This window comes from Sarcophilus harrisii, chromosome 5, assembly GCF_902635505.1.
Source record: "Sarcophilus harrisii chromosome 5, mSarHar1.11, whole genome shotgun sequence".
Classification (NCBI taxonomy): domain Eukaryota; kingdom Metazoa; phylum Chordata; class Mammalia; order Dasyuromorphia; family Dasyuridae; genus Sarcophilus; species Sarcophilus harrisii.
Window position 1 is genome coordinate 8,709,949 of NC_045430.1, and position 23,192 is coordinate 8,733,140.

The following is a 23,192-nucleotide window of genomic DNA, read 5'->3' on the forward strand; positions in this document are numbered from 1 at the left end:
CAAAACAAATGCTAATTTTGGGCAAACGGGATAGCCAGGAGCGTTTTGTGGGCTTAAAAAAATAGGCTGGCGTTAGCTGGAATGCACCTGTGGAAACATGTTTTGGAAACATTGGTTTATTAGCAAGCCAGCTCTCTGGCTGTCAGTTGTGACTTGGAGCCAGACCTGCAGAGCCTCGAGTCAAGTCCAAAGTTGGCCCTCATCTGCTGAATCGGGCTCTGAGCAGACTGCAGGACTGGAACCATCTGCTTTGACTCATGTCTTTGCCCTCATTCCGCTGGACAGTTGACAACCCTCCCGCATCCTGTTTTTGTGATTCCTGGACCCGTGGTTTTGAACGTTGACCATATAAAGCAGGAGTTGTGAGTTGGAGTTGCACTGAATTCCAGGTTCTAGTTTTGAGGAGTTTGGCAGGAAGTTGGAGAGATGGGAGGTGGACTAGCTGAGATCTCTCAGGATTCTATCATTCTAAGGTCAAGAATCTCCCATTTGAAGAATCTCTGCTTAATTCTAAGATTCAAAATCCAAGGTTCTGAGATTCAAATGCCAGTAGGGGATGGAGATTCCAAATCCACGATTCAGAGGCCCTTTATATTGGGACTGGCCAACCAGATGACCTTGTTGGGAAGTCGGCACGATGAACCACCCACCTGCCATTGTTCTAAGCTGTTTCCACTGGAATGGCATGGATTCACTGCTAACCAGCTGAAAAGATGAGAGTGTTCATCTTCTCTTTAGTCCAGCAGCCTCTCACAGCTCTTGAATGTCCAGCACTCTGCTTCAATGTGTCAGAAATTGAAGGAATGAAAAAATCAGGAGCCTTAACCATGGCAGGCCCTATAAGGGCAGGACAGGGGGCAAGCTCTTTTCTCCATTTGTGATTGTCTCCTTTCCCCCATTCTTTAAAAATCCAGGTCTGTCATGTCCCATTGGCTCCTTTCTCTTTGCCTTCCCCCTTTTCTCTATTAAATTCTGCCATCATATATCCTCCCTTCATTCTAGGTTGGCTTATAGCCTAAAGGGCTCCCTCTCTTCAGCTTTCAGTACACTGAACACTAAAAGGCCACTGCCTTGCTTCCCTATGCCTGGTAAGACAGGGTCAATGAAAGACAATCTCTGGTGGGTGCTAGGCCCTGTCAACCAATCCAAAGATACCCCTCCCCAAAGAACGAGTCATCGAGGGATGAGTATTTGGCCATAGCAATTCATCAGAAAGCTCTTCTGGGGCTGAGAATCTGGTGTGCTTCTCAGTAGAGGGAATGCTCATGGTGAGAACATCTCAGCTCTTTGGAGAAATGAAATGTTTAAGACTTAACCTGAAGGAATGGTACCCCAGTAATCTCACAGCTCTGAGGGCTGTCTGGGCAAGAGGGAAGGAGAGCGAATAGCTTTGTTCTGGGGAGCCAAAGAGAGAGCCCAGAATTGCTCTGGAGGACTCCCAGGGCCTCGGTGAACAAAACAGGTAGAGATTCTTTAAAACGATTGACTCTTCCCCATTTAAGTGTCAACCATCAACTGTGAGACATTTATCATTCTCTAGAATAGGCTTCTTCAACTTTTCCTCTCCTGACCTCTTTTTTGCCCAAGAAATTTTTATGTGCCCCTAGGTCTATAGCTATATAAAATAGGTATACAAATCAAACATTTATTCATAATAAATCATAATTTTGCAACCCTACGTCCAATTATGAGCCACCATATGAGGTCAGAACCCATAGGTTAAGAAAGAACTAGAGGAACTGTCTTTTGCCCCCAAGATTGAATCAACATCTGATTACAAGCCCCTATGTGAGGTCAGAACCCATAGTTTAAGAAATTGGGGGCTAGAGGAACTGTCTTCTGCCCCCAGGAGAAGATCCAATTCCCTGCCTCCTTGGTCTAGGCTGAGGCGGTGGGCTACGCCTCCATTTTTAGCCCTCTCCTGAGGGGCGTTCTTTCCCCGTGTAATTCTGCATCCCGTAGGGCGCAGTCCCGGCAAATGTGAAAATGTGCTTTTCCCAGACATCCGGCGAGTATTTAAACAGGGAACGCGTCAAAGAGGTGCTAAAAATGCAATCAGTGGCAGTTGAGTCGGGCTGCGGCTGCCTCTTCTTCCCTCCCTCCCTTCTTCCCTCCCTCCCTCAGTGCTGTATTTGCAGAGTGGAATGAGAGAGAAAGGCATTAAGTGGGCATTGACTCCATCATCACTGCATTCAGACAACACTAAAACCCCGTCTAACTCAATATGGAGAGACGGAAACGGCGGGGATGATGGGAGGAGCGGGCGCCGAGCTTGTTGAATGTAACAGATTAGGCTGTTTCAAGGCAACATTTTCATTTAAATGGGATGGGGAACTGGGAGCGATAAAGAATCATCACCTTTTAGAAGATGAAGCCAGGAAATGCAAGCATCGAGTACGTGCGGTTTGGAGTGCTGACTCTAGGGACACAGAGCTCTGGATTTCCATTCCCTCGCCACTGGCTACGTTCATGGAACTCGGGGCTTCACCTCCTGGGGCCTTGCTGGGTCTCATCTGTAAAATGGGAGAATTGGGCAGGATAGCTCCTGAGGGCCCTTCCAGTCCTAAATCTGGGCAACTGTGATTTTGGGGGACTTTTTCATACTTGCATTAGTCTGAAGTTACATAAATACTCCTAGAATCTTAGAAATTGGGAGGAACTCAGAGGCGATGGGGACAGGGCTTCCCTCTTCAATATGACTGGCAAGTGGCCATCCAATCTGTACTCTAAGAGCTCTGCTAAAGGACAGCACCCCCTCCCCATTCCTCTTTGGGAGAGTGCCCACCTTGTGGGAAGTTTTCTTGAAATCAAATTCAAATCTGTATCTTTGCGCCATTGTCCCATGTTCCACCAGAACAGTCAAGTCCCTCCTCCCATTCTGCTCCTTCCACTGAGAATTCTGGGTATTTTCTTCTCCCTGCTGGGTCCCTCGCTGTTCCTTCCCATGTTATGGGATCCACCCTCCCGGTCGCCATCCTCTGGAAGCTGCCGCCATCATCAGCAGGGCTATTTGGGCACCGAATGGCTGCTCTGGGATGCAGGGGACTCCCCGGGCCTGGCAGGATTTGCGGTCCCTGCTCAGTGCGGATACTCTCATCTGAATTTGGGCAAAATCACTGCTGAGGATCATAGACTTAGGAAACTCAGTTACCTACATCACCCCCTGCGTTTCTGAGAGGAACAAATGGGGGCCCCAGAGGGAGAGGGATTTCTGAAGGACCACGGCATCCTCTGTTTTAAAATGGCCTGAATCTTCGAGGTTGGACTCAGCAAAAGTCCAGGAGCCTCCGAATGCCGACTCCACATGACCTTTCTTTAAGCTTCCACTCTTCTCCTAGTAGTTCCTGGCTCTGGCCTTTCGGGGTTTGATAAATTCAAAACATTTGAAAATATTGGAAATTGAGATGGATTCCCGAACACAGATTGGAAACAGTTGCCATTTTGCCACTTGGAAGACCCTCATGGTCCTGGCCCCTGACCGGGCGCCCAGCCCCATGGCACAGGGGCTGGGTGTTCTCCCCCCTATCCCCTCTCCCCACAATTCTCCAGTTTCAGTTGCTACAGAAGGGGAACAGGGAGCCCGAGTCGCTCCTCCTTCAGGCCCGGCCCGGGAGCGCCAAAGCGACAACCCTCTCCTCGCATCAGAGTCAGCGGGTGTCATGATAACAAATGTAACCGTATCGTCAGAGTAATTTGCTAATTTGCTTAAGTAACACCCACAGACAGAAACATGACACAAATACATTAGTGCCAGCGCTGCCTGTAACCAGCGCTCACCAGCTTTGAGCTCATGGATGGATGGATCAGCGAAGGGGAAAGCATGTAGGGAGCAGAGAACAAATGGGCCCCTGCCCCTTCCTCCATCCCAAGCTCCTCCCCCCTCCCTTTGGTAAAACCGCCAGTGACCCATAAACTTGGGCACGGGCACCTGGGGGCCCCAGGCAGCAGTCAGAGCAGCCCTTGCAGGGCCGGGATCCACAAGGTCACTTTGGCTCGACTATTCAAACCAGCGTTCCTGGGCTGAGCTGCCCAACTCGGCATCAGTCATATCCGGGTGTGGTTGGTTTTTTTGTTTTGTTTTGTTTGCTTTTTGGCTGAGGCAGTTAGGATTAAGTGACTTGCCCAGGGTCACACAGATGTCTGAGGCCAGATTGGAACTCAGATCCTCTTGACTGGGGCTCTACCCGCTGCGCCACCCAGCTGCCCAGTCATATGCTATCGCCGCAACATTTGTCTTGGTGTTTCTGCTGTTGTCTCACATCTGCCTCTTCTGCATACACCACTGTAAAACTGAATTGCTTGTTGTCTCTCCTTCCCATCTAGTATCTACTTATTTTCAGGCCTTATCACTGTGTCTGGCATACAGCAGGTGCTTAACAAACACTCCACCTGCCTAAAACGCCCTCCTCTTCCTCAACCCCATTTTTACCTTTTTTACCTGGTGGTCGGCCATCACGGCGCCCTGTCGGCTATCACGGCACCCTGGTAGTCATCATGTGCCCTGGCAGCCATCATGGTGCCCTGGCAGCCATCACGGTGCCCTGGTAGTCATCATGTGCCCTGGCAGCCATCATGGTGCCCTGGCAGCCATCACAGTGCCCTGGTAGTCATCATGTGCCCTGGCAGCCATCATGGTGCCCTGGCAGCCATCACGGTGCCCTGGTAGTCATCATGTGCCCTGGCAGCCATCATGGTGCCCTGGCAGCCATCACGGTGCCCTGGTAGCCATCACGTGCTCCATTGGCCAGCCGTCAGAGACCAGCATGCCCTCGGAGGGAAGGGGGAACCCACAGACGCAGAAAAGTACATAGACCCCAGGTTCTACGGGCCTTCTAGTATGAGCAAACTCAGGGATGAGGGTCAGGTTGGAGTTGGAGCTGGCTTTGTAGGAACAAAGCCTTTTCACCCAGAGCACAGCCCAAAAACTAGAGTCCGTAGGTAGTGAGTTCCCCATCACCAGAAGTTTATGAACAGAGACTACAGGACATATCAGACATGTATCAAAAGGGATCCTGCTCAAGGATGACCTGGACCAAATGGCCTCTGAGATGCGTTTAACCCCACGGTGCCCCAGGTCACTAACAACCCTTGTTGCTATGCTTTAGGATTTGTACGGTTTACAAAGTGCTTTCCTCAAAACACCCCATGAGCTGGATAGCATGTGCATTATTGTCCCCATCTTACAGATATGGAAAGTAGAGGCTCAGAAAATGACTCATTCAAATCACCCAGCTCTCAAACCTCTGAGAGAATAAAGTAAAAGGAGTGTTGTGGGTAATTTAAAAAAAAAAAAACTTATCCTGAAAATTAAAAAAAAAAAAACTTACGTTTTACTTTTGTGCACATTATGTTTTCAATAGTTTCTTTAAAGGCCATCTCCCCATTTTGCAAATGAGGAAACCGAGCCCTAGTAAAAGGAAATATCTTGGGAAAAGTCATAGGGATTCAGAGGATTAAAACTAGCAGAGGCTGGGCTGCCCAGACCCTCCTTTCACCAAGGAGACGCCGGGGCCAGAGAGCTCAGAGGCCGTGGCATGCTCGCTCAGGGGGCATGGAGGGGGTCCACGGGGGGCCCCAAGTTCCCCGGGGAGACTTTGCCCCCCATTGTTGCTGGGCCCGCAGGGCCCTCCCTGACTCTCGGGCTGATCTCGGTCTCTCCCCAGGGAGCCTGCCTTATGAGTACAAGATCGTGATCGCTGGGAACCACGAGTTGACTTTTGACCAGGAATTCATGGCTGACTTGATCAAGCAGGACTTTTACTATTTCCCTTCGGTGTCGAAGCTGAAACCGGAGAACTATGAGAACGTGCAGTCCCTCCTGACCAACTGCATCTACCTCCAGGACTCGGAGGTGACCGTGAGGGGCTTCCGGATCTACGGCTCCCCGTGGTGAGTCAGACCTTTGCCGTTGTTGAACCGCCATCCCCTGTGGGAGGGGCCAAGGGAGGGGTTCTGGGGGGTGGCGGCGTCTCCCCCCAAACAGGGTTGGGGAGCTCAGTGAGGCTCTCGTCCGGATGGCTGGACATGGGCAGAGGGGCTCCCGGGCACCCCTGGGGCCCACAGTGGCTGACCGGTGCCGGGCCGGGCCCTTGGGCCTGGCTGATGTGAAGGAGGGCAGCTCAGGGACCGAGTGAGGGCAGAGGATGGAGCAGACATTAGAGGATGATGTCGTGGGGCCTGAGCTCTGAGACCAAGAGCAGTGTGAGGGGAGGGAGCGTCGAAGGGAAGGGATATGTTACCTTGGGCAGAGGCAGTTTGGAAGGCCTTTGGGTCCGTCGTTCACATCTGCTGATGTTTCATGTGGAGGGCGCGGGAGAGGCGCCCAAGTAGGGGCAGGGTCTGGCTGGCGTCTTTGTGAGATTCGGGGGTCTCTGCTTGGGACTCTTGGGGCGGGAGGGGGCCAGTCACAGTGCAAGCCTGGCCCCTGAGTTAGTGAGTCTGTCTCTCTCTCTCTGTCTCTGTCTCACATCCACTTGGCGGAATCAGAACGAAGGGGTGTATGTTGGGGTGAGGGATCAGGAGGTTGGGCTCTCCCTCTCCTGGGTGCAAATGTTCCAGGGAATCCCTGCCAGGACAGGCTGGCTCAGCTGGTGCATCTGGGTGGGCTCCATGCAGGATTCCCTGGGCATTAATAAGCACACACACCGGCTCCCTTCAAGGGCTTGTCCCCCGTGGGGCCAAGGTCGGGCTGCTGCCCCCTCCCCCTCCCCCCCCCGTCCCGGGGCAGAGGTCGGCCTGCCCCCCAGCACTAGCTTCTGGGAGGGACAAGCTGGCCCTGGATGCAGCCCCGAGGTTCCTTCTGATACAGCGATTTATGACGCACATAATTATGAAACTGTTTCCCTGTGTGGTGTCTGCAGGCTGGGCTTGTAAGTACCTCAAGCTCGATGTGTCCCCAAACTGCAGAACTCTGGCCTTCCGGCCCGGCTGCCCAGGGGGTTCCATGGGAAATGAGCATTCCCTGTGTGTGGGGTGGCCATGGGAGGTCCGGCTTGGAGTCTGGGGTCCGGGCTTTGTCCTTCCTGGCTGAGTCGTCTGGGGCAGGTTCCCGCTGCGACACCTTCCTCCCCGTCCTGGGCTCGGGGCCTTTCCTGAGGACTGAGGCGGGTCTCTGGTGTTCCCTGCCGGCTCCCGAGTTAGACCCTCCCCTGGAAATCCCCCCATGTGCAATGATCTGGTCTGGGAGCCTCCCTCCCGGGCTCAGGGAGAGCCCCCACCTGCCGGGCCTCCCACGGCTCAGAACAGCAGAGGCCGTACCTTCAGCTCCCACCTCCCAGGGCTGCCTGTGGGGCTGCACCTGCTCCCGGAGCCTCCTGGCCCTCGGCGTCTCACTGAGGTCCCCTCTGCCTTTGTGCAGCCTCTTCTTCCCTGGTCCCTCTTCAGTCAGTCTCTTGGTTCCATCAGAGAGTGGCCTGGAAGGCTTGGTGCAAGGCCAGGCTCCCAAGGGCATCCCCTGCTCCTCCCCGGCCCTTTCTCCCCAAGGGTCTCGCACTGGCAGCACTCGCTGGTCTCCCACCTTCCCCTGGAGAACCTCAGCTCCTTGAGGGCAGGGCCCGCGTTGTGTTCATCTCCCAGCAGGAAGCCCAGTACTTGACCCCTAATAAATGTGCTTAGGAAATGGGGATCGACTAGGGCTACCTGGAAGCTTTGACTTTTGGGGTTCACAGTCCAGGAAAGCATTAATAATGTCTAAAATACCCATAGAAACTAAACCCACACAGGCGTGACTGCAGGAAGGGTCTCCCCTCCTCCCCCATGGCTGCTCAGCTTCTGCATCCGATGGACAAATCCCTTCCAGGGAAATGGACAAGGGGAGACGGGTCCCGGGGGGAAGGAGAGGCTTCCAGAGGCGGCGGCTCCAGGGTGGGCACTGAAGAGTGGAACGATTGCAGCGAGAAAGAAGAGTGTTTAGAGGCAGAGAAGGTGGGAGCGGAGGGTGAAGGTAGGAAAGCCCATGTTCTCTCCTAATAAATAGGGATAAAGACTGTGCCGGGAGGCAGAGCCCAGGAGGGGTAGATAATCTCCCTCTCTGCCTCCCGGACTCACCAAGGGTTACCCGCCAAACCCAGAAACCTCCTTGTTCTGGGAAAGAGGCCGCGCTCGGCCCTCCTGCTGGCGGCTGTGGCGGGGAAACAGGCCTGCTGGTTATTTTCAGATTGATGGGAAGCCCACTGCCCTAAAGATCTCCATTAATAAGATGAAACACAGAGATTAGTCAGGACAGGCCCATTAATGGGGACCGAGTGAGAAGGATCCTGGCGAAAGCCTCAGTGACTGCTGAGCGACGTAGTGACCGACGATGACAAACGGCCCGACGCTGGGGACGGGCGGCTTCACATTAAGGCTTTCCCTGAAAAACACAGCCACCGCCATTCTTCACTCACTCAGCCTCGTCCCTTTTGGTTCTTTTGCATAATATCCATTGGGGGGGGTGGAATATTGAATCCCAGAATCCCGGGGCTGGAGAGACCCCTAAAGGCAAATCCTCCAGCTCTTTAGCCAAACTTGGACTGTCCCTGCGTGCCCTGCCACGGAGCTCACTTCCTGGGATCTGATGGGAAGTTTCCCTCCAGTCAGACCCGCCTCTTCCTCTCTGTACCTTCTCTCCGGCTCCTAGATTCCCTGCTCCGGAGCGGTGCTTGAAGCCCCGCAGTGATGGGGAGCTCACTATCAGAGGAAAATATCTTGGTGCCTTAGTTTTCCCCTCTGTAAAGTGGGACTAAAAGGATGGACTGACAGGCCCTTGAGATCCCTTCCAGCTCTAATCTGCGATCTACAGAGAAGAGATTTCCTTTCTGGCCTGGAAGACGGCTGAAGGGAAGTGGGGAACAAGGCCCGACTGATTCAGGCATCCATCATTTGGGCCACGGTGGCAAATGTTTCCATCCCGTTTAATGTCTCCCATTGGGGGAAGGCAACACGGCTGTCCTATCCCTAGTCTACAAAGCAGAAAGCCGAGTCTCAAAGAAGGAAGGGAGCTTGCCGAGCTCACCCGGAGGGAGCATTCGAATCCAGGCCTTCCAATCCCGAGGCCAGCATTCCAAAAGTATACAAAGAGGAGGGGGATCTTAAGGACACAGAACCGGAGAGGTCCGAGGTCTTCATTTTTACAGATCAGGAAAATGAGGCAGCCACACTCCAGTAGCTGAAGCAAAAGTGGGATTGTAGGAGCCAATGAGCCTTGAAGGCCAAGGCGAGCAGCTTATAGGATAGACAAATTTGGACTCCCGGGTAGGGCTGGAAGGTAGGGCCTCAACCCCTCCTTCTATAGTGGGCTTTCACTACCAAGGCCCTGCCTTCCCAAAGTAAAGATGGAAGCCACCAAGCCGCGTTTTCTCTGGGCATCCACGCCTCCGGGAGCGGGCCAGGCCATCTGGTGTGGCAGTCGCCCGCACCCCCAGCCTTGAGGGCTCGTCTCTGGTTTAGGTGAAAGACACCAGCTTACGGTGTCTGGTCCCAATTAGCCAGAGAGTGTAGACACACAACCCTTCCGTAAAAACAGAGCCTTAGGCCAGAAGGGAGCTGGGCACGGGTGTAGAACCCCCTCCCCCTGCTCTCTCAGGCTGGCATCCCTGCCCAGGGGCTGCCTCCACAGGGGGAGCCCCTTTCCCAGACAAATGGGTATTCAGCCCCCAAGATGCCAGGGATAATTAGGGAGGGATCTCCCTGGCAAAGTCAGCCTTGGGCCACTCCAGAGCACAGCATGCAAAGAGAAGCAATTATTTTCCATTCTTCGGGCATCCTGGGGGCGTCCCCAAACCCCTCCTTGCCAAGCTCAGCCCCTTCCAGGATGCTGTGACAGTCTGCTTGCCCACAGGCAGGAAAACCCAGGCTTTTGTTAATGACTAGAGAAATCTTCCTTCATAGTTTAGCTACAGGCCCTGGGTAAGACGTGCGCCCTGCCTCTGCCAGCTCAACCACTCTCCAGTTATGGGATGCAGGCTCCCTCCCAGCTCGGACGCCCCTGTTCTAAGTCCCTCTGGTTCTGATACTCCATCTCCTCCCCTCTCTGACTGCCCCTGTTCTCAGGTCCCTCTAGCTCTGGCTCTTTGTTCCACATCCTCTCCCAGCTCTGATAGTCTCTGTTCTAAAGTCCTTCCCCAACTTGATGACTTCAGGTCCCTCCTAGTTTTGACATTTTCTGGTCCTAAGTAAAGGCGGAATTACCCCAAAGGTCAGTAGCACTTGAAAGGAGTCGGTCTGTTATATTTAGAAGAAAAGGAGAAAGCAAATATGCCCTGCATCAATATGGCCGGGGTCAGCGCCAGGGGCTATGTCTACCCTGCCTTTACAAGGAATCATGAATCAGAGCACTTTTAGCCACCCCATTCTCTCTCTGTGACTTTGCACGGACCCTATTCCCGATCCATTGTCCTTCCTCAAGAAGACACATGCCCCCCATCTTCAATGAAAGACCTGCAGGACTGAAGTAGAGACTATTCCAATAGTAGACCTGGAATGGAAACTAGACGTCCACCAAAAGCCCGTTCTGCTTTGTAAACTGAGGCAAATCTCTATGATACACATACCCCCCCCCAAATACCCTAGAGAATTTAACCTATAACCTGAAACCTAAAATCGTCATGGACAAAGCTGACCCCCTCATTTACCCAGACTAAATCACACTGACCCATAAAAATCCAAGAACAACATTTTGAAAAGATGGCGTCCTCCCTCCAAGCTCCATGGAGAGCCAGTGGAAGAAATGAACACTGATGCCTCTCATCCCCATCGTTCTGGGCTGCAACAGGAACTGAAGGAGGGATGCTCCCAATCAGCTCAGAGAAGATGAGCTTCCAGCTCCATTATCCTCCCCTTCAGGTCACCTGCGCAACCATCCACAAGTCACTCAACTATCATTCGATAATCTGCAAAAGATTAAAGATGAAATGAGCAGGCTTGTGGCTTAATTATTTTAAGTGGATTGGAATGATTGATAAACTGAATGGACCTCCCAACTTGCCATCTCTGTCCCAAGCGAGTGAAGAATCTGTATGATAAAAGGGAAAGGTTTGGGGTCATGAGTTCCTGTCTCTCAGTGAAAGGATCCCTTCCAGAAAGGCATTCCTGATTGGTGGCACCCAATAAGAAATTCCGTAATTAAGCATCTATTAAGCACCTCCTGTATGCCGCTGCTGGGTTAGAAAGTTCCCATCCCCTGATGGGGATACAAAAACAAAAATGAGGAGCTTACTTTCCTTTAAAGCATACGGGGTGTCCACAGTTGAATAAAGATAGACTTGAATACTGAGACTGACATTTTTTGTCTTCTAAAAAACAATTTTATTGGTGCTTTTTTACAAAAAGCATTACTTATTCTTCTCCTCCTGAGTAACAAATCAACGCATTAGCCCTATATGAAAACACACACCCTATTCTGCACCTGTAGCCCACCACCTCTGGGCCAAGAAGCAGCACTCATGCTTTGCTCCTGAGGTCACAACTGGACACCACCCTGATTGGCATCCTCTAGTCTTTCTTTTGGCTGGCTTCCTCTGCCTTTTTGTGGGCATTTTAAAGCGGCTTCCCCAACAGGACCACAGAAGCTCCCTTTCACAAGCAGCCCGCGTGGCTCAGGAGAGCTCCTTTGAAGCTTGCAATGGGCCCCTGACCTGCCAGTGGGGTCCTGGTGTGACCCCATTTTAACCCACAAAAGATGAGTTCCACCCCTCCTCCCTGGTCATGGTGCGGGGCCTTTGTCTCCTCGTGGTTTTCCCCACAAGTTGACATGTTATCCCTCATCTGGATTCTATTTCTTATTTCCTCCGGATGCTGCTCCGTCTTCAGAAGCTCTTCCGAAAGCTCCAAGGGGGACAGCCTCTCCCCGGTCCCCTGGTGAGCCTTGGTAATGATCATCTTCAAAGGCTTCCAACAGGTTGATGAGACCGGCTCTTGTCTTGAATATTTATTCTGTCTTGGGCCTCTGGCTCTGTACCATCAGCCTGTGCTTTCCGCCATCCCCCAAGACCCACGTGGGCCCTCAGAGTAGCTGCCGAAAACTTTCTTGTGAGCAGATGCCTGAGTCCTTGGTCCCTGGTTTTCCTGGTTGCTTGAAGAGCATCCCCCAAGGCGCTTTAAATAATGACAACCCTGGGGAATATTTGTGTAAGTAATCTCCCCAAATGGGCTCTTTCAGCATGTTTCCAATTAGCGGCCGCCTTCTTCCTCACAGATTGTGAGGAATTCAGCTAATTTCCTGAGGAGTGCATGGAGGTCCCACTTAACACTCCCAGAAGGGCGCAGACATGGCGGCCCAGGACCGGCCTCAGTAGTGAGTCTGAGGGTAGGAACAGAGAATGCCAGAGGTTGATGGTTTGGGGAGACAGTAAGAAATCGCTAACAATGAGTCAATCAGCAAGCATTTATTCAGTGCTTGTTGTTCCAGGCACTGTGCTAAGCCCTAAAGTACAAAAATAAATGACCCCTACCCTCAAAGAGCTTACTACTCTAATGGGGTCATGAAGAGTTGGATACAGCTGGACCCTTTCTCTGCGACTGTGCAACTACATTCAACTCTCTATTGTCTGTCTCTGATCCCTCTCCCTTTTTCTTTTCCTCCCTCCCTACTGTCTGCCTTTCTCTCTCTGTTTTTCTCTCTCTGTCTCTGTTTTTTTTTCTCATGTGTCTCTGACTCCATCTCTCTGTCTCTCTCCATCTGTCTCTCTCTCTCTGTTTCTGGTTTTTCTCTCTCTCTTTCTCTGATCTCTCTCTTTCTCTTCCCTCCCTTCCTCCCCTCTTCTCCATCTTTCCCTTTCTCTCCCTTTCTCTTTCCCTTCCTCTCTGTTGTTTGTCTCTCTGTCTCTCTGTGTTTCTCTCTCTGACTCTTTCCATCTTTCTGTCTCTCCATATGTCTCTATTTTTTCCCATCTCTCTGTCTCTCTGATCTGTCTGTCTGTCTCTTTCTTCTCCTTCCTTCCCTCCCTCCCTCTCTTCTTCTGTCTCCCCTTCTCTTTTTCATTTCTGTTTTTCTTTCTCTTTTCTGTTTCTCCCTCTTCCTTCCTTCCTTTCTCCTTTCCTTTCCCCCAGCCTGCTCTTCCCTCCCCTCCCTGCTTTCTCCTCACTCTTCCTTTCTTTGTTACTTCTCCCATCTCAATCCTCTTCTTTCCCCTTCCATCTCTTCTTTTTCCTGCACATCTCCCCTTGGCTTTGGAGGAAGTTTCTATTGCCCCTCCCTAGAGACCAGGCACCCCAAGAGCCAGAGATTCACAGACTGGCCCCCTTGGCTGGAAGTCCCACCCAAGGCTGCAGGATCCGAGGGCCAGCCGGCTCCCTCCCCTTACAAGGGAATCCACTGAGGAAAGAGAAGAGACTTGTTCCGTGCTGCAGCGGACTTGGATTGAAGACCCCAAATGTCCTGAACTTTTGATCCAATGGACTTGAGCCAAAGGTTTAGCAGGAGGAAGCCTTGGGGAGCACAACCTTGAGGCTGCAGCCACAAAATCAGAAACTTCACAGCCGGCATCCATGAGCGCACCCCTCCACTTCCCCAGACCTCAGTTTCCTCATCTTAAAATGAAGCGGTTGGATTCAAGGGCCTCCAAGGACCCTTCCAGCATCGGCTCTGTGAACCTAAGATCTCTCTTTCCCTTCATCTTCCTTCTTTTTATAAAACCCGGGCAAGACGCTGGTGGATTTCCAAGCCTCGGGCCCTGCCTCTGTCTTTGGAATCCTCCAGGATTCAAGCTCCTCAGGGGGGCTGGCCGTCTCCTGGGGACCCCCTGGGAGCCATATTTTCTGAACCTCTGGATCTGAATACATCAAGCCTGTCTTACCTTCCACTGCCTGCTTAAAAATTCATCTGCGCTTCCGGCGGAGACCCTGCCTTATTAAGTTAGACTCACCGCCAGGGGGTTTGCCAATACAGGGCCGGGCTCTGTGATAATTAGTGCCATGTGGCCCCAAAGGCTTCCTGGGTCCTTCCAAGGTAGTGGAGCATCTGAAACGCCTCTAACGAGATGCTGCAAAAGGATGACATCCCCCAACACACACACACACACACACACACACACACACACACACACACACACGACACTAAGTGAAGAGCAGAGCGGAGAACGATTGCCCAGAATTCGCTAGGCTGGATTTCAGCCAGTCACTAAGGGGAGAGGTGGGTGTGGGGTGCTGGGATCCCCAGGATCCTCTGCAGGGGGACACAGGAGTAAGTCACTTCTCTGATGAACCTCAGGGTCACTATGTTTATGAAACTTGAGTAGGTTGGCTCAGAGCCTGGTACCCAGATTTGAGCTGGAAGGGACCTCAAAAACCACCAAATGCCTCAAAAGCCCAGCCCCGACATTTCGCAGATGAGGAACTGAGGTGCAGGGAGGAGGGACATGCCCAAGCTCATCCAAATAGCACTTGAGGGGGGATTTCAAACCCAGGTCATTGTGACAACCAGATGCTGGTCAAACAGGTACTGGGCTCTTCCTGCCCTCAAGAAGCTTCTGTTCTGCTAGGGGATTCCGGTGTGTTCACGGAGAAGTGGCTACCGACTATCTCCCAATAACCCACCGGCTTTGAGGAGGGAATATTAACAACAGAAAGAATAAGAAAAGGCATGTAGATGAAGACAGTTTAGCTGAAGCTTCCAGGGAGCTGGCCGTATCTGGGAGAAAGGGGGTTGGGGGGCAGCCAGGAGGGAGAAGCGGAGGTGAAAGGGCAAACCACGGGGTGGGCTTTAAGCATGAAGGGAGGTCGTTTTCTACCCAGAGCTTCTAGAGCAGGAGCATAATATGGCGGGACCTGTGACCCAGGAAAGCCAACTTGGCAGCTGTGTAGCTCTCTCTCCAAAGCCATTGTCTTTATCTAAAGCTCCAGCCTTTCCTTTAAAAAAAACCCTTTTTTAAAGGCATCCAGTCCTGACTAAATTACGCTGATGCTGCCGGCAATGAGAGAGGCAGGTTGGGATTACACAGAGCTCCTCGATGCTGACCCAATTGGTGAAAAAGCTCAAAGCTATTCCTTTCCTAAGGGATTGAGCAGCGAGGATGGAGCCTGGGATTGAGAATCCTCCAGCCCTAGTTTAAAGGAAGCAGCCAGAGAGAACACGGTCCCAGCTTTCTCCATTTCTTTCCAAAGGCAAGATGCTTTTTCTGGACCCAGTTAGGATCAAGCTTCAGTTGCTCAGTTCCTTGTCTTGTGAATAACAACAACAATAGAATGATGTACATGGCACTTTTAAGGTTTGCAAAGAGCTTTGCACACATTATCTCACTCACTCACATGACAGCTCTTGAGGTGGGTTCTTACATATGATGAAACCTAGGCTCACGGAGAAAATGATCAGGGCCCCAGGGAACCTCCAGGGCCATCAGCTTCAGAAGGAATCCCCTCCAAAGCGTTCCTGAGGGTGGGTCAGTCTCATTTGCATTTTTCCAATTTAATTAATTAGTTTATTGTAACACACATTGCTTTATGAATCATGTTGGGAGAGAAAAATCAGAACAACAGGGAAAAACCATGGAAGAGGAGGAAAAAGCAGAAAAAAAAAAGTGAACATAGTATGTGTTGATTTATAGTCAGTCTCCATAGTTCTTTTTCTGGATGCAGATGGTGTTTTTTGTCCAAAGTACTGGGATTGCTTTGACTCACTGAACCACTGAGAAGAACCAAGTCTTGATTGATCAGCAACACATTAGTTTATCATTGCACATTGTTGCTGTTACTGTGCACAATGTATTCCTGGTTCTACTTGTTTCACTCAGCATCAGTTCAAGGAAATCTTTCCAGGCTTTTGTATAATCAGCCTGTTCATCATTTTTAATAGAACAATAATATTCTATTATCTTCAGATAACACAACTTGTTTGGCCCTTCCCCAACTGATGAGCATCTACTCATTTTCCAACTCTTTGTTACTACAAAAAAAGCAGCCACAAACATTTGTACACGTGTCAGTGTCATTTCAGTTTTTAAAAATGGAAGTTTTCACGGCAAACATTTAATATTGGAGCCACAGTAGGGCTCATGGTGTCTTTCACAAAGGATGCACTTCTTACAAATTAGGCAACTGAGACTCAGACAAGACAGATGCCACAGCCACGATCACACACAGCTGCAGGACAAGTGCCTAGTGACGAGAGAGAGAATGAAGCCCAAAATCTTACCTGGTGGTGAGCGATGGGATGAAGCACAAAGTCTTGCCCGGGGACTGGGTCTGCATTCAGAGGATGATGGTGGGGGTGTCAGTGACGGCCCAGAAGGAGCTTGGGGAGGTTAGGAAAGGTCTGGGACAGCATCTGGGCAGCCCCTTGGCCCTCAGCCTGTTTCACTCCCCATTACCGGGCTGTGCAGCCCCATGGGGATGCTGAGCCGTAGCGGAGCCAGTTCCCGCCGTCAGGGAGCTTCCCTGGAATCAGGGGAGACCCCATGGACATAAAGGGCTAAAGTAGATTCACAGCGGTCAGGGAAGGGGCGAGGAGGCAGCAGCAGGTGGGGAGGGCTCGGTGGCCATGGGCCGGCCCATGCCGGGGACCAGGAAGAGTTTCAGGCGATGGGTGAGGGAGAGAGGAGGAAGCACTGAATCAGCCCATTAAGTGACAGTAGTGGCAGAGAGGTGCTCAGAAGCCAGAGTGAAGCCCTAGGAGCAGGAGCCCGGGCACTGCGGGAGACGGTGGGAGGCGGAGAGGGGGAGAAGGAGGGGAGAAGGGCTGGCTCGGGAGCGGGCTCTCAAGCAGGTGGCGGCTCAGCGGGAGAGCCTGGGCTAGACAGGGGGGCAATGATCTATGAAAATCTGGTGTTCGGGGTTCTGTCTTCTTCATATTTAATGCTCGGAATTAGAAATAAATTCTCCTATGGCAAGCACACACATGCAAGCTCCAGCCTATCCAGCCCAAGCGCACATGCACTTAAAGGGCAATTGCAGCTGGAATACCCTTAGTGAGGGGAAATGAGAAAGTCCTGTCAATTCACAATGTCAGAAACCATTAAAACCTTAATGATCTTAGAACAGGGGGTGTCAGGGCTGGGAGGGGACTTAGAATAGGGGATGGCAGAGCTGGGAGGGAGCTTAGAACAGGGGATGGCAGGGCTGGGAGGGAGCTTAGAACAGGGGGTGTCAGAGCTGGGAGGGAGCTTAGAATAGGGGGTGTCAGGGCTGGGAGGGGGCTTAGAACAGGGGATGTCAGGGTTGGGAGGGGGGTTAAATGTCATCTATGCTAATTTTATCAAGCAAGAAACTAAAGCCAGGGGGAAACACAACTCCCACCCACCCACCATCCCCCCTACCCTAGAGTGAACAGTGAAGAGATTTCACCCCCAGCTTCTCTGGCCCCAAATCCATCCCCCCACTTTCCCCCACCCCACCTTTCCATCTCCCTTCTGTATGTTGTTCTGGAAACTTCTTGAGGTCAGGGCCTGTTTGTATCCCCAGCACTTAGCCTAATGTCTGCACACAGTGGATGCTTAATAAATGCTTATTAACTGACTGATTTTCAGTTAAAGCAACCTTCTTCCCTGGTGTCTCACGAGTGTCCCCCCGCCATGGACTCTAGGCTCCAATTACCCCGACTGTCAAATTGCCTGTCCCCGCCCCCAGCCCCGGAAGCCCAGAGTGTTAGTCCTTAGTCCCAGACCCCAGATTTTATGGAAGAAGAAACTGTGTCCTCAAGGGGATACAGGTGATAGAGCTGGAATACTCTGGATCTAGGATCCTTCCCTTCCACCAACAAGCTTTTATTAAGTGCCTACTGTGTGCTTGGCAAAGAAAAACAATCACTGGGAGTCTGCCCCTAAGGGGCTCCCAGGCTAAGGGGAGAGAACAGCACAAACACCTAAGGCCCACCCAGGCGGGGCAGCAGGGAGGGAAAGGAAGGGAGCGGACTCCAGGAAAAGCCCCTCACAAATGGGGGCATTTGAGAAGTATTGAAGGAAGCCAGGAAAGCCCTGCTTCTCCAACCCAGCCTAGAACCCTGACGGTTCCTGCCCCAACCCTGGCCTTTTCTGTTCCAAGCTCCCTCCCGGCTCTGACGTTCCCTGTTCTAAGTTCTTCCCCATTCTAAGCAGTTCTGTCCCTCCCTCCACACCAAAAATGAGGCTACTGATAGAAGGGACTTAGGGAAAATCGAAGGCAGTCAGGGGCCGGTGGTCCCTGAGGCAGGGGTTCCTCAACGATATGCAGGCCACTGTCTCCCCTCCATACACCCCAGTGCAACAGCAGTGGAGCCCCGGGGATGCGAGGTTGGGGAGCCCAGCTCAGGGGCTTTCTGCTCCCCGCAGGTGTGGGAGGGAGGGCCCGCAGGCCGGATCCCGACCATGAGCTGAGGGTGAGCCCAGTGACAGTCAGGCAGAAGCCTCCCCAGGCCCCTGCTTTTTCTTTCTTTCCTGCCCTGCCCCCCTCCCTCACCCCATTGTAGAGATGAGCACACCAAGGAAGCAGAATGCACCACAAGGGCAGTAGCCGCCTGTCTCTCCCGAGAGTCCGGGCCGGCCGAGGCCAGGGAGGCCGGCTCTGCAGCTGTCGGGGGGGGGGGGGCCCGCTGGCGTAGCGTGAATCAGCAGAGTGAGGCTGCAGCAGATGCAGGCAGAGCCATCCTTGGCTGCTCTGTGAAACCCAGACGGGGAGCTTCCGTGATAGATGCTGCAGGGAGGATTCAGCTTTGGGGGGCCGCCAGATCCTGCACTCTATGGCTTCTGGGGCACCCCAGGGCAAAGAAGCCCGGCTGCAGAGTCAAAGGAGCTGTGTCCAAGTGCTGCCCCCAGTTACTGCCTGTGTGACCTCCCTAAGCCCCTCATCTGCCAAACAGGGGCTGGGCGAGGTCAAGTGGGTTTCTGAGATCTGTGGACTTGATTTCATGGATGGATAGATAGATAGAAAGAAAGAAAAAGGAAGGAGGGAAGGAAGGAAGGAAGGAAGGAAAGAAAGAAAAAAAGAAAGAAAGAAAGAAAGAAAGATGAGATGGAGGGAGATAGATGGATGGATGAACAGATACGTAGATAGAGAGATGGTTGGATGGATAGATAGAAAGATGGATAGATGGATAAATAGATGAGATGGAGGGAGATAGATTGGATAGATGGGTGGATGGATGAACAGATGAGTAGGTAGATGGATGTATATATGGATGGACAGACACACATACAAATAGATACATAGACAGATACATATTTAGATACATAGATACATAGACTGGTAGATACATAGATGAATAGATGGACAGATAATAAATAGATGAAAGGAGAAAATGAAAGGAAAAAAGGTGGATAGAGATAAAAACTGTTGTTGATCTCAATATAGATAAATATTGGTGCATTCTGATAACTACATCTCAACATAATCGGTTTCATTTGTGCCCCTGTGTATTTTATTTATTCATTTAGAAATAGAATCTGAGAAAAGCTTCCCCAGACCACCGGGGGTGTCGGCAGTCTGGCCTACATGGCTTCTGAGGCCCCTTCCAGCTCAAGGCCCGGGATCTTAGGGTCCCGGACTCTCATCTGCGCCTCCAAGAAGCCCGTGAGGCAGCTAGCACGGCGTGACTGTCCCTGCTCCTTGTTGTTGCTCGTCCTTCATTCCCAAAGGGGACCACACCAACAGGGGGGCAAACATGCAAGTGAGGGAGGGCCGCACAGGGTCATGGCCTCATTGTCCCCCAGAGCCTTCCGGGGCAGGGGGCTGGGTAGAGAGCAGGACGACTGGTCCTGAATACCGTGGGAGACTGTTCCCCCCCGCCCCCGGTCTGTCTGAGGCAGCTCCCACTGGGCGACTAAGGCTAGGTAAGGAAAAGCCGGTGACCATCACAGTTTACAGCAAGGAGTCCCGGAGCAGTTGGCCATCAGGACGCTCGGGAGGCAGGCTGAGTCCCCTGGTTGTGCCCAGGGTGGGCCGTACTCCCCCCGCCAGGGGCCGGGCCAAGGCGACAACCTGCACGACCCGAGTCCCCGTCGGTGCCTTGGGCCACATCCCCTCCTTCCATCTGGACCCCTCCTCTGATCCCCCAGCATCAAAGGGCCCTCTATCCCCCCCACTGAGCCTGGGCGTCCTCCTCCTGTGCAGTGCCAGCCCGAGTCTGTCCCTGGGCAAGAGTGGGAAGTGCTGCAAGTTTGATGAGTGACATGTTTAGCCTGCCGCCGCCGAGGGCCGGGGGGGCTTCCAGGGGTTCGCGGGAGCCGCCGCTTTGAGTCCAATTCAGGTGGAAACTTGGCACGGGGCACCAGCTCAGAGCGGCTCGGAGCGAGCGTCGCCTTGGAGGAGAAGGAGAGTCAGCTGTTACTCACTGCGAAGTGTTAAAAAGAAGTCTGTCTGCAGCCTGGATGCGTTTATTGGTTTGGGATGTGTTTTTGTCCCCATTTAACGGGAAACAGCTTTGATTTTTTTGAAAGTAATTGGCAGGCAGCTTGTCCATATGGTCTAATTACTTCTGGTATTTTGAAAGGGGAGCTGTAAACCTGCTGAGACATTAAACTTTGAAAAGTGGCTACCGGGCTCACCTTTCCCCAGGCTTTCACTGCTGCGAGCGCCGGACCCCCGCCAGCTGGACACCACTCCGGCAGCGGGACAGGCCCGGCCAAGGCACGGGTGGGGGGGGCCCTCGGCCCGGACCCTTCTCCCCAGCCACACAGTCCGCGAGCGGGAGCGTCCAGAAGCCACAGAAAGCCTTTCTGGCCTTGGGACTGTCCTGTGCTGATTGCCTGTGTGTCCATGGCTGTGTTGCCCAGCGTAGGGTACGGAAAAGGGCTCAGGAGAAGGGGAGGGTGGGGAAGGATTGCTCTCCAAGGATCCATGATACCGTAGAATTATAGAGTCAGAGCTGGGAGAGAGCTTAGAACAGGGAAGGTCAGAGCTGGGAGGGGACTTAGAACAGGGGATGTTAGGACTGGGAGGAACCTAAAACTATGGAACTAGTAAAAATCCTCGAAAAGATGTCAGGGCTGCAAGGGAATTAAGACTATGAAATGTCAGAACTGAGAGAAACCTTAGAACACAAATTTGGGAGGGACCTGAGACATGGAATTTTAGATCTGTGGCTGCCTGAGCTCACAGTGTGGCCCTCCCGGCCCTCAGCCTGTCTGACTTTTCACAAGGCCCCCACTGAGGACCCCCATGTGACGGAGACCCTATCATTTCTTCTTGTGGTGTTTCCTCGGAGCTCTCAGGTCTCCCCCCTTGGGTGCCCGGGAGTGTCACCCAGCTGCCTTGCACTCCCATTCCTGACCACTGGGAAATGGCCAAGCGTCGGCAGGCTCAGGGGAGGCAGATCGTGGCCCTGGCCTCAGAGGGGCTGTTGGCTGACCTGTGGGTCGCCTAGAGATGGGTGGGCCCTTCCCAGTAAGCCCATGGCCCACAAGGAGTGACAACCACTGGCCTACACAGTCCCTCCCAGCTCTAACACCTTGGGAGTCTATCAGGACGCCCTGCATCCCAGAGATGCCCCTTCCTCCTTTGCAGAGCAGCGTCCTTCACCCTTCCACCCTTCCTGCTGCCAGGTGGCTGTTACTCATTGCCAGGGCCTTCCTCTTGGGCCTTGTCCTGGCCGACTCCTCACTAGCGAGCCCCAAGGCCGTCCGGCTGCTCCCCCGGACCATGCTCAGGACTCACACCTGTCCTAGCTGCTGATTCCTGCCACCTGCTGCTGGGGCGGCCTCTGGTTCTGAGATCCAGCACCCGAGCCTTGGTCTCCTTTGGCCGTAGCCCTGGCCCGGCCTCCTTGTAGCCTCGCCTCTGCACTCCAAAGGCGTTTTCTTTACAAGGGCCAAGGGCAGTCGCCTGAAACATTTCCCCAGCACAATGAAGACTTTGGGCAGCCCGGGCTAGCCAGTAAGAAGGCAGATTTGTGCTGCATCTAAAGCCCGACAGTATTGCTTTCCACAGGTCTGGCAGGTCGGGAGAATCCTTACAGCTGTCTGACAGGGGGGACACTGAGGCTAGAGACACGAAATTACTCACCCACAATCACAGGGCCCTAAGTCCCATCACCAATTGTAAAAGTTGAAAAGATTTGCTCCAGTTCTCACTGGCAGGAAGTGGCCATCAGAATTTGAATCCAGGACCTCTGACCATCCCACTTCATCATTTAAGGACTACCTCCACTAGCTCATGTTGCAGTCCCTCTATCTCTGGGTAGACGATCTCATGGATTAATGTCTGGGCTAATTTCTCTTCAGCAAAACCGTCCTTCAGATTTCAGAGTGGAGCAGGTCCTGGCCTTGAGTTCAAATGCAGCCTAGACAATTCTTAGATTCTCTACCAGGACCTTCACTCTGTGGGTAATGGGGAGCTCTGGGAGCAGATCAATGTGGGAGAGATGGGAAGACTGGGCAGAGATGATTCCAACCATCCAAGAGCAAAATGATTTTGATTAATCGGCGTTCGCCTCTTCCTGGTCCGTTTGCACCTCTCACCCCTTCAACCCTCAGTGGTTGGCCCAGAAATCTCAGCGAGTCCCCCCCGCTTCCCCCACCTCCAGTCCCCACCAGTCTACCCGCCTCCTCCCCATCCTTATCTTCTCTTTTTTTCTTGTCGAGATAAAATTGATTTCATTATTTTTAAAGGGGAGGGGGAACAAAGCCCCACGACGTTTTACACAAGATTAATGTTCAGAAGCGAATTGTTCACTTACGCCCCAGCCGTGAGAGATGTATGAAGTCCCCAGCTCAACAAAAGATGAATGATTCCGTGTGTCAGAAGAAAAGGGGAAAAAATTAATTACTAATGACAAAGGACTCTGTTCTGTTAGCCTGCTTCTCTCGCCTTGAAAGTGCCGGGAGTGAATTTAGCGCACAGGCGGGTGGGCAGGAGGGGTACAAATAACAGGCCACCTCTGGGTTCAGGTCCTGAGATTGTGGTCGGGGACCAGTATTGGTCCTGCCTCCTAATCCCACCTAGACGAAGAAAGGGCAGGTTTAAGTCTGTCTGATGCAACAAGCATTTTATTAAGCACCTCCTATGGGCCATCTCCAGCCATCCTGCTCTCTATCTGGCCACTAGATCCAGAGGGTTCTGGAAGGGAAAGTGAGGCAGGTACCTTGCACAGCTCGCACAGCCCTCCCTAGTCATCCTGATCACTACCTGGCCACTGGACTCAGAGGGTTCTGGAGGGGAAACTGAGGCAGGTGACCTTCCAAAGCCCTCCTTAGTTGTCCTGATCTCTGTCTGGCCTCTATATCCAGATTTCTCTGAAGGGGAAAGTGAGGCAGGTGACCTTGCACAGCCCTCCCTAGTCGTCCTGCTCTCTATCTGGCCACTAGATCCAGGTG

General features: G+C 52.5%; 1 protein-coding gene across 2 annotated transcripts in view; it reads left to right on the forward strand.

The window, feature by feature from the left end:
- MPPED1 (metallophosphoesterase domain containing 1) overlaps window positions 1-23,192 on the forward strand; it is an 89,315-nt gene that overhangs the window by 50,041 nt on the left and 16,082 nt on the right. For both annotated transcript variants that reach the window (XM_031937835.1, XM_031937836.1), the window contains one exon: window positions 5,664-5,889. In XM_031937835.1, coding sequence (XP_031793695.1) covers window positions 5,664-5,889 — 226 coding nt within the window. The remainder of the gene's footprint in view (window positions 1-5,663; window positions 5,890-23,192) is intronic.